The sequence below is a fragment of the Notechis scutatus genome, chromosome Z (assembly GCF_049901735.1).
Source record: "Notechis scutatus isolate UNSWTSFEM ecotype Mainland chromosome Z, rNotScu1.2, whole genome shotgun sequence".
NCBI classification, from domain to species: domain Eukaryota; kingdom Metazoa; phylum Chordata; class Lepidosauria; order Squamata; family Elapidae; genus Notechis; species Notechis scutatus.
The window spans coordinates 59,952,902-59,967,619 of NC_142025.1; the positions used below are offsets into that span (position 1 = coordinate 59,952,902).

The 14,718-nt window shown below is 37.1% G+C and overlaps 1 protein-coding gene across 5 annotated transcripts in view; it reads right to left on the minus strand.

Moving 5' to 3' along the window:
• Window positions 1–14,718, minus strand: part of MYRIP (myosin VIIA and Rab interacting protein) — a 199,272-nt gene that overhangs the window by 39,564 nt on the left and 144,990 nt on the right. For all 5 annotated transcript variants that reach the window (XM_087947207.1, XM_087947208.1, XM_087947205.1 and 2 more), the window contains exons 9-11: window positions 12,638–12,815; window positions 9,703–10,340; window positions 7,363–7,599 (exon numbers count right to left, since the gene is read on the minus strand). In XM_087947207.1, the coding sequence (XP_087803333.1) occupies window positions 7,363–7,599; window positions 9,703–10,340; window positions 12,638–12,815 (1,053 nt within the window). The remainder of the gene's footprint in view (window positions 1–7,362; window positions 7,600–9,702; window positions 10,341–12,637; window positions 12,816–14,718) is intronic.

The window sequence follows — 14,718 nt, forward strand, 5'->3', positions numbered from 1 at the left end:
TTGTATGTGTGAAAACCCAAATAAAACTTTATTAAAAAAAAAAGTGAAATATCTAGGAATTTATTTAACTGCAAGGTGTACAACAATTAAGGAGGATAATTATATTAACTTAATAAATCAAATAAAGGTAAACCTGGAGAGATGGAAGAACTTGCAACTTTTCTTTATGGGTAGAATAGTGATAATAAAAATGAATATTTTACCAAAAATACTTTTTCTATTTCAAAACATATCTACAAAATTAGAGAAAAAATATTTTGGAAATTTGAACAAAATAATACTGAAATTTATATGGCAAGGAAAGAAGTAAAGAATCAAATTGAAATTACTGCAAGAGTCAAAAGAAAGAGGAAGGTTTGGTTTGCCTGATTGGGAATTGTACTATCAAGCTGCAACATTTACCTGGGTGAAAGAGTGGAGTTTAAGGAATAAGAGGTTATTAATGTTGGAGGGCCATGATATGCAACTAGGCTGGCATGCATTTCTGTGATATGGCAGACATACGGCACACCAATATTTCCAAAGGCATTTTATAAGACATGCTCAAATGGTGGTATGGAACAAAGTTAAACAACAGAACTATATGGAAATACCACTCTGGCTCTCCACCCTAGAAACATTGGTATATCCAAATCTCATCTGGGAAAAATTTCTTATATAAGAATATACTAAACGAAAAAGGGAAATTTAAAACTAGATGAGAACTAAAAGAATAAGAGGTAGAATTGGAGTGGTGGTGATATCTACAAATTCAATCACATTATGTGAAGGATGTGAAAGAATGGAGTGTTAATAGAGAATTAACGATACTAGATAAACTTTTATTGGAGACGGATGAGAATTTGATAAGGTTAATGTAATCTATTAAATTACAAAATAGAGGAAGAACAAGTCAAAGAAATAATGGTAGTATGGGCTAAAAACTTTGGGTACAATTGGAAAAATGGAAGAAATTATGGGAAAGAAATAGAAAATTAACATTGGCCACATCATATATAGAAAATTTATATTAAAAGTTTGATACATGGCATCTTCCTGCAGCATGATTGGCGAAAATGTTTAGTAATATCTCACCAAGATGTTGGAAATGTAATCAAGTACTAGGCACATATTACCACATGGGGTGGTTATGCACAAAAGCAAAGGAATTTTGACGATGGATATAGATGTGGTTGGAAGAAATGGTTGGACAAAATTTAGAATTCAAAATAGAGCTATTATTATTAGGAATTATAAAAGAGGGATATAGCAAAGGATTGATATATTTAATACTACATATTATAACAGCCCAAAAATGGAAAAATGGAGACATTCCTTTAGAAAGAGAGATAATACAGAAAATATTGATTTGTGCAGAAATGAATAGGCTGATGTTAGAACTAAAAATTAAAAGAGAGACAGAATATTATGAGATTTGGAATAGATGGTTGGAACAGAGAGATGGGAGTCGGAACAGAAAATAATTAGGATTTGCAGAACTTAAATGTGATGTTGTATATGTAAATATAAATGAGTATAGTGGACAGAACAATTACATAAAATTAGCAATGTATGATGTTTTATGCTGTAAGTATAAATGAATATAATGGATAGTATATATTATATAATTGTATAAAATTGGCAATGTATGATTATGTTATTCATTTTATATCTTAATGTGTATGGTAGAGATAATGTCAGAATGGTCGCACTGTGTCCAATATTAAAATATGTAATCAATAAAAAATATTTTTTTAAAAAGAAAGAAACTGGATTATTAATATTGGCTTAATTAAAGAGATTTTGGAAGAATGATTTTAAAAAGTTATAGGATCCCTTCAGCAACAGCATTAAGTGTGGGAATATTAAAAAGAGATAAGAGATGACTGGAGAAGCCACACTATGGCCTGCACATAGTTTCCTGTAACCACTACTTAGTTTCCCAACATTTTCACATTATACTGTTGCAATTTTATACTGTTGCAATTTGTGAGCAACACAGCTAAATATTGTGTATACCATGTTCTGGTTGTGTCAGATCTGCGTATCTGCCATTCTTTGGTGGAAGAAGAGGGGGATAGGATTTTATACATTTAGTTCTTTTTCCTCTCTATGTATTGAGGGGACCCTGCATTAATGTTCTAACAAAGCAGCGAGCAAGGGGAAGCCGAGTGCTGGGAGAAACCCAGCCAGACAGCTGGGATGGAAGAACCAGGGTAGTAATCTTCACTGGCAGTAGCCATAAACCCGGGTGGAAAATGGAACTGGAAGCCCTTTCTGATCAGGAAAAACTGATAGAGGAACCGCTGGCAGATGATTGATTGAAGCGGTACATCAATCGATTCGTGATGGAAGTCTTGGGAAACATCAACATCTGAGGTGAACTGGGTTACCAATGAAGGAGAATGAGCGAACCAGCAGCTGAAGGAGCCTGAGCCGTCACCCCTGATCCAGCTGTGACTGATCAAGCAGCTGACCAAGCCGGTGGACCAGCAGCCATGCCAGATATCTGACCTTTTGCTGTTCCAGAGCAGGTGACTGCACCTGGCTAACCCAGGGACCCACAGCTGAAGAGGAAGAACCCCCCTTGGGGGTAAAATTCTACAGAGACTCCCAGTAATTGGGGTTTTTCCTCACTCAAGTCCTCACCTCTATGCAAGAGTATGGGCGGAATTTTCTGACCCAGGGGGATTGAGTACGAGTTGTCACCCTAGCCCTAGAAAGGGCAGCTGCCAGGTGGATGGTGATCCTCCACAATGCCGATGCTTCAGAGCTGTGAAACCTTGATTGATTCATGGTAGCCCTATGCCAATGCTATGAAGACCCCCTCACCAATTGCAAAGCCTGCAACCCCATTAGAGTTGTAAAGCCGGGTCATTGCCCTGTAGCCAAATAAACTCAGGAATTCCGTGACCTGGTGGCTGAGTCAACTGGCCAGAAGATATTCTAGTTTGCTGGTTCAAAGATGGACTGAACAAAGACCTGTACACTGCAGGGCCCCTATCTGCCTGTATGAATGGTACCTGGTGGCGGAGGAGGCAGAGATCGACATATCCTGAAACCAGTACCACACTGGCAGAGCTTGGAGAAGATCCCCACTCCAGGGGAAGCAGGAGCCATTCAAACCTCAAACTGCCATGGTACCGAGGCCATCAGGTTGCTTTAAGTGTGGGAAGAAGGGGCACCACACAGCTGAGTACTGTTCAAAAACCCCTGCCAGGAAGCCTGATCACCAGTCAGGGGAGAAACCTGCAGAATCTATCCCCTAAGGAAAAGAAACCACACTGAGAAGCCGAGAGGCTATGGAGTTCCGTTCCCCTCCAAACCCAGAGGAAGAAACTCCGGCATTCCGAGAAGACCTGAGCTAGTCCAAAAGTGATCCGGAAGATGACCCACTGGTAAGCGACCCAATTGAACGGCTCACCCTACCCCAAGACTGTTTATCCCAAGCTGAGGGAAAGAGGAGGAAGTAGCAGCATTACTAGACTTAGGGGGCACCTGATGCTTAATCAACTCAACCCTGATAGGAAGGTTGGGAATACATCTAAGGAGAATGCAAAACCCCATTGCTTTCTGCCAGTTAGACAGGACTGTAGCGGGTGACAGCCATTTTTGCCACAGAACCATTACAAATAAATCTGGGGGACCATAGCGACATCCTCATGTTCACTGTAGCACCAGGAATGGAAGGGCCGCTAGTCCTAAGGCTCACATGGAACCCTAAAATAAATTGGAAGAGAGGAACCGTACATTTCCAGAAACATATAACATTCGCAAACATCCCAGAGGGAGGGAGGAAGGAAAAGAGAACAGGGAAATGGCCGTGGCCAGCCACTCTGCTGAGCCCACTAGCATCCCCAAAGAATACCTGGATTTGGTTGAGGTATTGAGCGAAGAGGCATCTGATGAACTTCCATCTCATCGCACCACGAATTGTGCTATTGAGATCCTGCCAGGGGCTAAACTTCCAAAACCGAAAATGTACTGCATGTCCCCCAGAGAACTAGATCTCAGAGTGCTTATTGGCAAAAATCTAAAAAGAGGTTTCATTGAACCCACCCAACTGTAAATAGTTGCCCCAGTATTATTCCATGAAAAGAAAGATGGCATCTTACACCTTTGCATGGATTTTAGGAATTTAAACATGATCAGCATGGAAAATATGTACCCACTCCCCCTTATGAAGGACATGCTGACCCACCTCTCTAAAGGAAAAATATTTTCAAAGTTAGATTTATGAGACGCATACTACCGCATCAGAATTAGGAAAGGGGATGAGTGGAACTCTGCTTTTAACACCCCGTTGGGGTGCTACCAGTTTAAACTACTCCCTTTTGGATTACAAGGAGCCCCAGCCATCTTTATGCAACTAATTAATGAAGTGCCCCATGATCATTTTACAAAGGGATCCTAGTTTATTTTGATGACATTTTAATTTACACCAAAACAAAAACAGAGCACATAAAACTAGTCTGAGCAGTTCTCACGAAACTCCAAGCTGCCAAACTCTATGCAAAACACTCTAACTGTGAGTCCCACCAAGAAAAAATGGACTACCTGGGATATAGACTATCCCAAGAGTGTATAGAGATGGATCCACAAAAAGTAAAAGCCGTCATTGTTTGGGAGTTGCCCCAAACCCACAAACAACTACAAATTTTCTTGGGTTTTACAAACTTTTACTGTCAAATCATTCCGGCTTTTGCGAATATCATCCTTCCCATTAAAAACTTAAAAACAAAAGAAGTGGGGGGACCGAAATGAAGGCAACCCCTTACCTAGATGATGGAGGCATTCAAAAAAACTTAAACAACTATTCTCAGTTGAACCAATCCTAAAACACCCAGACCCAGAACAACCATTTATTATCCAAGCAGACGCCAGTGATGTGGCAGTAGGAGTGGTGCATACACTTCCAAGAAATTGTCAGAAACCGAGCAAAGATGGGCCATATGGGAGAAAAAGAAATATGCCATACGATGGGCACTCCTCACCTGGAGACATTTCTTAGAAGGGAACAAAATCCCCTTTGAAGTCTGGACTGATCATAAAAAGTTTAGAAGCACTGAAAACTTCATGGAAACTTTCCCCAAACAAGTACATTGGGCACAATACTTTAAATGTTTTAATTTCACTTTCAAGTATCTCCCAGGAGGGAGGAGCTTCTTAGTGGATGCCCTGTCCAGAAAATTCCAATATAAAAGCAAAAAGACTGAAATTGTTAAACCAATGCTCCAAACACCCCAGCTAGCTGCCGAAGTAATCACCCGAGTGTAAGCCAAAAAAGAACTTCTTGCTGACAACATGACGGCTTCCAAACTTAAGGATGACTGGTTCCAGGCTCACAAAAATAATTGCTTATTTAAGGATGGTTTAGCCTCGGTGGAGAACAAACTTTATGTCCCTGCCAGCCAAAGACTGGACCTCATGAAATGATGCCATGACTCCAAAATAGCTGGACACTTTGGATTTCTAAAAATTCTGCACCTCATCAAAAGACAATTCTGGTGGCCATCCCTTAAAAAAGACATTGAGAGCTATGTTGCTAGCTGCCCCACCTATGCCACTGCAAAAAGATGGCAAGGAAAATACCCAGGACATCTACAAACTGTAGCAGAACCTTCAGCACCTTGGAGAGAGATTTCTATGGATTTTATAGTGGAACTGCCTGAAAGCATGAGAAACACAGTTATTTGGGTTGTAACAGACCTCTTTTCAAAACAAGACCATTTTATACCCTGCCAGAAGATCCCAACAGTCAAGGCACTAGCAAATATGATTTTAGTACACATTTATCACCTACATGGAGCCCCTCAATGAATTATCACAGATAGGGGTGTTCAATTTACTTCCAAATTTTGGTGGGCTTTTAAAAACTTATTAGACTCTGCCCAGGGGTTGAGCTCTTTGCATCACCCCCAGACAAATAGGGGAGGGTGGTGGTGACAGAGCCAATGGGGTGTTAGAACAATATTTAAGAAGTTTTATTAAATACCAACAGAACAATTGGACTGACCTTTTGCCTTTTGCTGAGGTAGCTTACAATAACTCTGTGCACAGTAACATTGGTTTCACTCCATTCCAAGTAGCCACAGGACAAGAATTCAACCCTATGCCAGAGCTACCTACCAAGGAACCTGAAATTCCTTCCCTTAAGGAGTGGATAAATAATTGCAAACCACTTGGCCAGCAGTCAGACTAGCCTTAGAAGAGGCTAGAGTAGCTTTTAAAGCTCAAGCTGACAAAAAATGCAGCGAATCCAAACTGTTCAACGTATATTTGTCTACAAAGTTCCTACAATCATTATAACCTTCTAAGAAACTGGGACCAAAAATCATTGGCCCATTTCCCATCATCAGAATCATTAACCCTGTCACTGTAGAACTCCTACTTCCTAAGACACTTGGACAGGTTTATCTAGTATTTCACTGCAGTCTACTCAAACCAGAAATCACTTCAAAGATCAGACCCACTTTACCCACACCTCCAACCCCCATTATGGTGGAAGGAGAACAACATTTTGAAATTAATGATATCTTTGACCCATGCACTCACCATGGCTCCACACAATATTTAGTAGCATGGAAACACCTACCCTCCTCCCAAAATGAATGGGTAGCAAAAAAAAAAAACATGTAAAAGAGACCACACTGTTAACGGAAATTCCACCTAAAATACCCTCACAAACCATCCTAAGTTGTAAATGTAACACATGTTTTATGTCTTCCAGGTGGATTTCTCATTTTTTTGAGGAAGGCAATATGTCAGAACCGTGTATCTGCCATTCTTCGGTGGAAGAAAGGGGGGATTGGATTTGATACATTCAGTTCTTTTTCCTCTCTATGTATCCTATTTCTTGCCTTGTCTTTTGCATAACCTTTTACCTGATTTATAAGGGTTGCCTGGTGCCTCAAATGCCCAGAAAATTCTCACCTCTTGGTGGGATGCAAGGGGCCATGTAGATTGCAATGCCAGAAGACAGCCTTGAGAAACTTTTCTTATCTGCTTTCTCAGAGACACCGGGTACAATAACATCTTCATACCTGCGGATTGGTGGAATCCACATCGGACTGTTGGAAGGGGTTTCTAATTTCATAATTCCTAGTTATATGTCCTATGGGATCTCAGAGCCTGCTTTGAATTTAGACTTGCTTTCACCCCTTTTCAATAAAAGGTTCCTTTTTGATATACAAAGTTTTACTTGTTTTGAAAGTGGGGAGAGATTGATCCTTACAGGTTGTTCAAGGATTTTATAGGTGGGAAAGAAAACAGTTTTCCTTTCACATGCCTCTAGTTCCCACACTTCAATTCCTCAAGGAATAAGATAAGGGATTGTTTCTTAGATGTTATTTGCTAACTATGCAGACAAAAAGTATTAACTACCTTTTTAAATTCTTCTTGGAAGCATTTACTATTGGTTTCTGAAGCAAAGCCTGATTTCTGGTTTTCATTTGCTGTTTTTGATTCTGATGTCTCTTCCTCTGACGCTTCTCTATTATTTTTTATTTTTATTGATAATTCAGATAAACTTGCCTTCATCCTTTCTTCCATAGAGGGTACTTTACTTTGTTGATGTTGATTGGCACAACTGATGTCAATTTTTGATAAATTATCAAATACCTTAAATAATTAAAAACAGAAAGCAAAGAATTAAATCAAGATATCTCAAAAAGAAAACAGTGAAATCTTTGGCACACTTATAAAGAACTATGTATGAGAGCAATGAAGTAGCATTCTGATAATTGCAACATAATGAATATATAAGGAAAAAATAACTTTCAATATCAAATAGCATGCATTCAATTTTCTAAACATTAAATAATCTCAGCCCTATGTTTGATTTTGTAATTTAGTTTTTATGATCATTATGATATTTTTCATATCTAAGTCATCAGGACAGAACCCGAACATTTTATTAGGATTTTTATTACAATGTGATTATTTCTCTGGCTGACTTATCTCCTTCATCAGCCTTGAGAACAATTGCTTTTCTAACCACTATGTTTCTAGCTGAGCCTTACATTGGACTGGCATGCCTGTAGAAGCTGCAGAGAAAAGGAATGGTAAGTGGACAAAGTGAAGGCAGGGGGTGGGTGGGAGGGGAGGCCACTTGGGATAGTGGTAGAAGAGAAAGATAAATCAGGCTTTTCAGGACTGATGGTAGTAAAGTAGGAGGCCCACACACCACTAGGTCTAGCTGGTTGAAGCCTTCTGGTAAATGGCACGTTTTCATCGACAAATGGATCAAGCCAGTTGAGACCTTCCAAGAGTTTTTTTTTTTTGGGGGGGAGTAGACTAGGCCACTTGGGAATAAAGGGGGAAGAAGGAGGCTTGTGCGCTGATGAGCCTTGTTAGTCAAGGCCTTCAACTGATGACAAGTTTTCGTGTGTCAGTGGACCTAGCTGGTGGAGGTTCCTAGCCCACAGTGTGAGGGAGAGATGCAACATTTGTTGTAAGAGTGAGCATGGTGCCAAGCACCTAAATTTTCATTACATGACTGCAGGGGTGCTACAAAAGTTGGAATTCTGGGCAGTGGTGCTAAATCCATTCATTCAACACCATCTTAAATTTGAATGATCATGAGTAGAAGATTATCTGTACTAGATATTTAGTTATTAATATTAATGTATGTTACATGTATGGTTTTCAGATTATAAAAATGGGACAGGAAACATTTTCAATTCTCACTGCTGAGAAGCAATGTAAGAATACAGTAAGCTGAACAGGAAATTAATCTTTTTTTCTATTGGGAAGATATAAATAAAAATGAATAAATAATGATCAAGTCAGACAAAAAATTGAAGCAAATCTTGCCAAGGAAAAATTAATCCATTTATACAAGCCTTTTCATTTTTTATAACCCTGAGCTACAAATATTCTATACAGGAAGATGCTGTAAATGGATGATAATTTTCATGACAATTGCAAAAGCAATAATTAATATGCATGGGAGAAGGCAATGGTAAACCTCTCCTTCAATTGGTGATTAACAGAAAAAAAGTCTGCAAGTGTAGTTCCTATAGATATTTGCACTGAAATTTAATTGAGACACGAGAAGCAACATGACAAACTAAAACGTGGCTGATTATTTTTTAAAAGTTGTGCAAATACAGCTCTAGTCATGTATTATATACTGCCGGCTACCGGCAGTTTGGCAGTTCGAATCTCACTGGCGCAAGGTTGACCCATCCTTCCATCCTTCTGAGGTCAGTAAAATGAGGACCCAGATTGTTGGATGCAATATGCTGACTCTGGAAATTGCTAAGAGAGGGCTGTAAAGCACTGTGAAGTGGTATATAAGTCTATGTGCTACTGCTATATAGTCAGCTATATAAGTGATTTTGGCTATCACATTCCAGAAAAATATTATTTTCCCAAAGTTAGTTTCATAATGTAGTAATGCAATCTGGATATGTAAATTACAACAAATAATTTTAGCAGAAAAACAATTGAAAAGGAATCAGAAAAATTATAAGCATAACCACTGTTCTTGAAGCTTGTGTAATACATAGTGCCAAGTCCTATTCAGTGACAAAGTGTCAGATTAGATCAATTTATTCAATGCACAATTGTCATTAGCAACATACATATATTCATATAGTTAATGGACCAATGATGATTAGTAGAGCTTTCCATGACTGGCTGTACTTAGGTTACTGTTGTCGATGTAATATAGCAAAGATTTTACCACTTGCCCCTCTGGAATCACCAAACTTTCATTACCTGATATGTACCCATGTTGTTAGGTGGTTTTGTGTAATTTTTGCTTTTGCATGAATCTTCACAGAGAACATTGCTTTCTTCCCATCTTTTTGATGACTTTTCAAAGTAATGATAGGTTTCTTCATTTTCACTACTATCTGAACAGTTTAAACTGATAGCCTGTGGATTAAAATTAACATCAAATTCTTCGTTCAACTCTGTTTTTTCTTCTCTGTATTTATTGTTACAAATTTCTTTATGTATTCCTAAGAGGCTAGATACTATAGTCTCCCTTGAAGAATCAACAGGTGATATTTCTGAATCAGAGTATTCTGTCTCAATGGTAAACCCCTTAGGTGATAGAGAAGTCATAGACTGGTATAATTCATTGTCATAACTCCATTCAGCATTGTGCTGAGCTTCAATATAATTTGAAAGCTCCTGAGGTCTCTGCTGTAGTTTGTTCAAAGTCACATTCCAGTCACCATTATCTTCGCTATCTGAGCCCATCTCATCATAAGCAGAAACAACAGTGGATTCTTCCTCCAAAGCTTTGAACACTTGGCTCTTAGGTTTGGCAAGCATTCGTGGACAAGGCAAAATGGCATTTTGCAAGGCTACCCAATTTCCATCTGTACTTTGTAAAACAGGAGGAAAATCTAAGGAAATATAAAAAGAAACTCCAGTATCATTATTATTGAATTTTACTGATCTAAATGCTATGTTTTTCAATTACTGCAAAAAGTAAAATTTTGGTTGTTTTATATCTTATAAATTTCAAGAGAATAATAAAGTTCAAATGAAATTGTATCATACATATTATGATAAAGTACTGTAAAGATGATTAATCACAACTGATCTGATGAATTTGAAACGGAGCCAGAGTTTTAATAAACATTTTAAAGGTTTACAAAACAATGGACACTTTGTTTTGCAACCCACACATAATATTACACAGATGAAAAGCATGATAAATACATTGTTATTTATTAATATTGTTAATAATTTCTTTAAAACCCAAGAGTGATTGCAACGTGTATTTTAGAATTCCCGAAAACCTAAATGTTTCTAAATATGTTTGTATTTTCCTTGCAACTAGTACTGCTGACCATAATAAAGTCTAACAATTTGGCACTACATGGCAATTCAATGCAAGCATGGGAACATCTTACTGTTTGTTATTAATCCAGACAGATTAACAGCCACCAATTATTTCTAGTAAAGGACTCCATTTGTTGTATTGAGCAAGAGTCTTGCTATTGATCTACTTATTATTATATCATCTAGTGTCCTTTCATTGCCAGAATTAATAGCTTGGGATTTTACAAATACCGTAGAAGAAGCTGGCTGATTTGAATATAAATTTAAGTCATATGTAGAGAAATCAGTTGAAATTAATGTCATCTATGACCAACTGTCCCATTTATTGCAATTGATTTATATTATGCATAACTGAATCAACATAAGACTTTTAGCGAATAGGATGCTATACTTGATCTTAAATGCAAAGAAGCAAAAATTTAAAATTCTTAAAAATTAAAGCTATAATGTTTATATATAAAATCTTAAGTAAGCTTCTATGGGTAGGCCTCAATTTATGACAGGTCGCTTAATGACTAAAGTTATGATACACCCCCAAAAAGATATTAACAACTCAGATTCAAAATTTGACAACTGCCTATCCCCATGGTCACATATTTGCATTTTGCCTGCTGAGCAATCCAGGCTATATTTAGAGCTGTTTGCAGCATTCCATGATCATGTGACTACAATTTACAATGTTGGAAACTGGCATTTATTTTCTGGCAAAAAATGTCCATTGTATACAATGGGTGCACTTAATGACCACAGCTTTCAATTAATGACTGTGGCATTTGCCTTATGATCATCATATTCACTTAATGACTACCACATATTATAAATGTCATAAAATTGGATTTGTCATATGATGATCTACTAAGAACTGGCATGCTTTCTGACCTGTAATTCTGGGCTCAGTTATGGTTGTAAGTCAAGGCCTACCTGTATGCACATTTAATTACAAAGAGATATTTTATTTTTGAATCAGTGAAAGCACTAATTCCTAACTATTTAGTATATTCCTGGCATTCAAAATACTTTTCTAAACAGCATCTAATTTTAAATAAAATACATGTAACCGCAATTGCTTTTTGAAAGCATTTTTCCCTAGAGTTTAAACAATTAAATACCATTAAATGTGATTTTAAAAAATCTGTTGGGATTTCAGCTTTGGTAATATTTATTTAATAAAACAGCCACAGTCTATTTATCCTCAATAATATCTGTTTAATTTAAAGGCATTGAAAAATGCCTCAGAAGTCAATTGTTCATGCCAAACTTCTGAAATGTTTTTCCAAGAGAAATGTTTAAAATAAACATTTATTGTTACAGCTTAACAAGTTAAGTTTGCACATGTATTAACCGCTACTGCCAGGTCCATTTATCTCTCACAAAACAGAACCATAAAATTATGTTCTAAGATTTCAGGGATAAAAAGCACAGAAATAATAAGTGAACAGTTTAGTCTTGGGTCATGCAAGGCTTAATTCTAGTAACAATAATACATTTTGGTGAAAAGAATGATCACAGCTTTACATCAGAACCAGGCCTTTTTGTTTGCAAACTTCATGACAGGTTACAAATAATACAAAGTTATTCATTGTTAATGAATTAATAATAGAAGACCTATTCTAATGACTCAGAGGTTCTGAATATTTCAAATGTACTGTATATCCTTAGAATAATTTACAGAAATGCTGTCCATTACTTTTAAAATTTAATAGCTATTTTAAAAATAAAATGACAAAGCAGTGACTATTCTCAATCTGAAGATTATTGATCTGCCTGATTCCTTCTTTCCTCCATTCTAAAAGAACATGAAAAATAGCTATTTCTTCTTTGCAGAGCCAAGAAATATCATACAAATATTACATGCCTTTATTTGGTTCATTTAATTGGTCCACACTCTTCCAACTGGGAAATGTAGACAGCCTGTGCTTTTGTTTATTGATTTGGCCATTTGGTTCTCTCAAGGTAGATTCAAACATTGATGATGTGAGGATTGGGTCTTGGGCTGTAGCTTCATTAGTCAGTGAAAATGCAGACTGGGATCTCTGTTTAAAAAAAAGTATAACTTTAAGAAAAGCAAGCTTGGACTGGAGCAATGTTCTCAAGTTGCACAAAAAATGGAAAGCAGGGCATATCCATCAGCCAATGATATAGACTGTTTTATCCTTAGCCCATTACCATAATCAGTGACTGCTTTCCCCTTTCATATATCCTTTTTCCCTGCTGAAGTTATGTCTTTAAATGATTGCTAGGAAGGGAGACTGCCCTTTTTTAAACTGATTATGTGTTAAGCCAGGGATGTCAAACTCAAGGCCTGGGGGCTGGCTCTGGCCCGCAGGGGTGCTTAAATCTGGCCCATAGGATTGGCCTGGAAATAACAAAGGGCCAGCCTGCAGTACATCTGCTGGCCAAAATGGGCTGCGGGGCCCCGCAAACAGGCTGTTTTCAGCCCCCACCGCAGTCTGGCAGACAAAAATGGGTCACAGGGGCCCGTTTTTGGTCCACACAGCCTCCTACAGCAGTATGGGGCCAATAAGGGGCATTTCATCCCGTTTTCAGCCTATTTTAGGTTTGTAAACAATATAGTGAGCTTAAAAACTTAAAACACACAACATGATTGGATTTAGGATATGGTAGTATGCACAAGCTGTAAGATTTTTTTTAATGCAGTATGTCATGTGAAAAGGTCCAGTGGTTATTTCTAAATTGTGATTTACTGTGTAAAACACAAATGGCTGAATTTATAGAACACACAGAATCAAAATCAAATCATATTATGACTGGATAGTGTGCAAATCTGGCAGATAGAATGTAGCTTTTGTCAGGTATGCATAAAACTCAGTAAAGTCAGTGAGATTTAATTGTGTATCCAGTTGTAGTCACACAGCATGCATATTTTCGGAATCTTTTTAGACATTTAGCAATATATTGTGATGATTTTGTTGTGTTGTACAGTGTTCCTCTTTACAATGGATATCTGGAATAAAATGTTAATGTTTTCAAAGAACTCTATTAAAAATGAAAAATGGGAGGGTCAGCTAAAGTATTCTACATAGAGTTAGTGAATATTTCAGATTCAACAGGGAAAAGGGAAACCTGAGTTGATATTGCCCAAGCAATAACAAAGAGTGTACAATTGTGTTGTTTGGGGATGGAGAAATGCCATAAATAAGGCAGTCTGTTAAAAGGGAGATATGGATGAATTAAAGGGAAATGAATTGTTTTGTTTAAAAGTATTTTAAGATTCTAAATGTTAATTTATCATTCAACCCAGTAAGTATAAACATAATACCTTGGATGTTGTTTAGGTTGTTTTAACTCACATTAAGCTTTTGAACATCTCTGTTCTGATAATATTATGTATATATACATTCAGATCTGCTCCTATACAAACGAGTCAAGCCCCATAGCAGCTGAGGATGTTACATGTCTTTAATCCACATGTCTTTAATGATCACACTCACCCCGACCATGACCACCCACACTCTCCAAGGTCAAACACAACCTTGATGTGTCCCTCAATGAAATTGAGTTTGACACCTCTGTGTTAAGCAATTCTGAAATACTTTCTGATAGAATTATATTTTTTTAAATGAATTAAATAAATATTGGGAATACTAATTAACAGAATAACATTCCAACATTAATGCATTAATTATTAATTATATATATAATATAATTTACTATGGAATTATCTCATGTATAGCCACAATAGTGTAATTATAAAATATCTATAATACAAACTTAAAACATCACCAATCATTTTTTAATAATTAATTTTTTTAAAGAGCTTAAAACATTACAGCAGAATCGCCCAAGAAAATATTACAACATAAATCACACAAAGAATATCTACCGCTGGCCCACAAAGACACATTGGAAGAATGACACCTTCACAAGTTTTCAAATTACTATAATACAAATAGTCCTCAACTTACAACCACAATT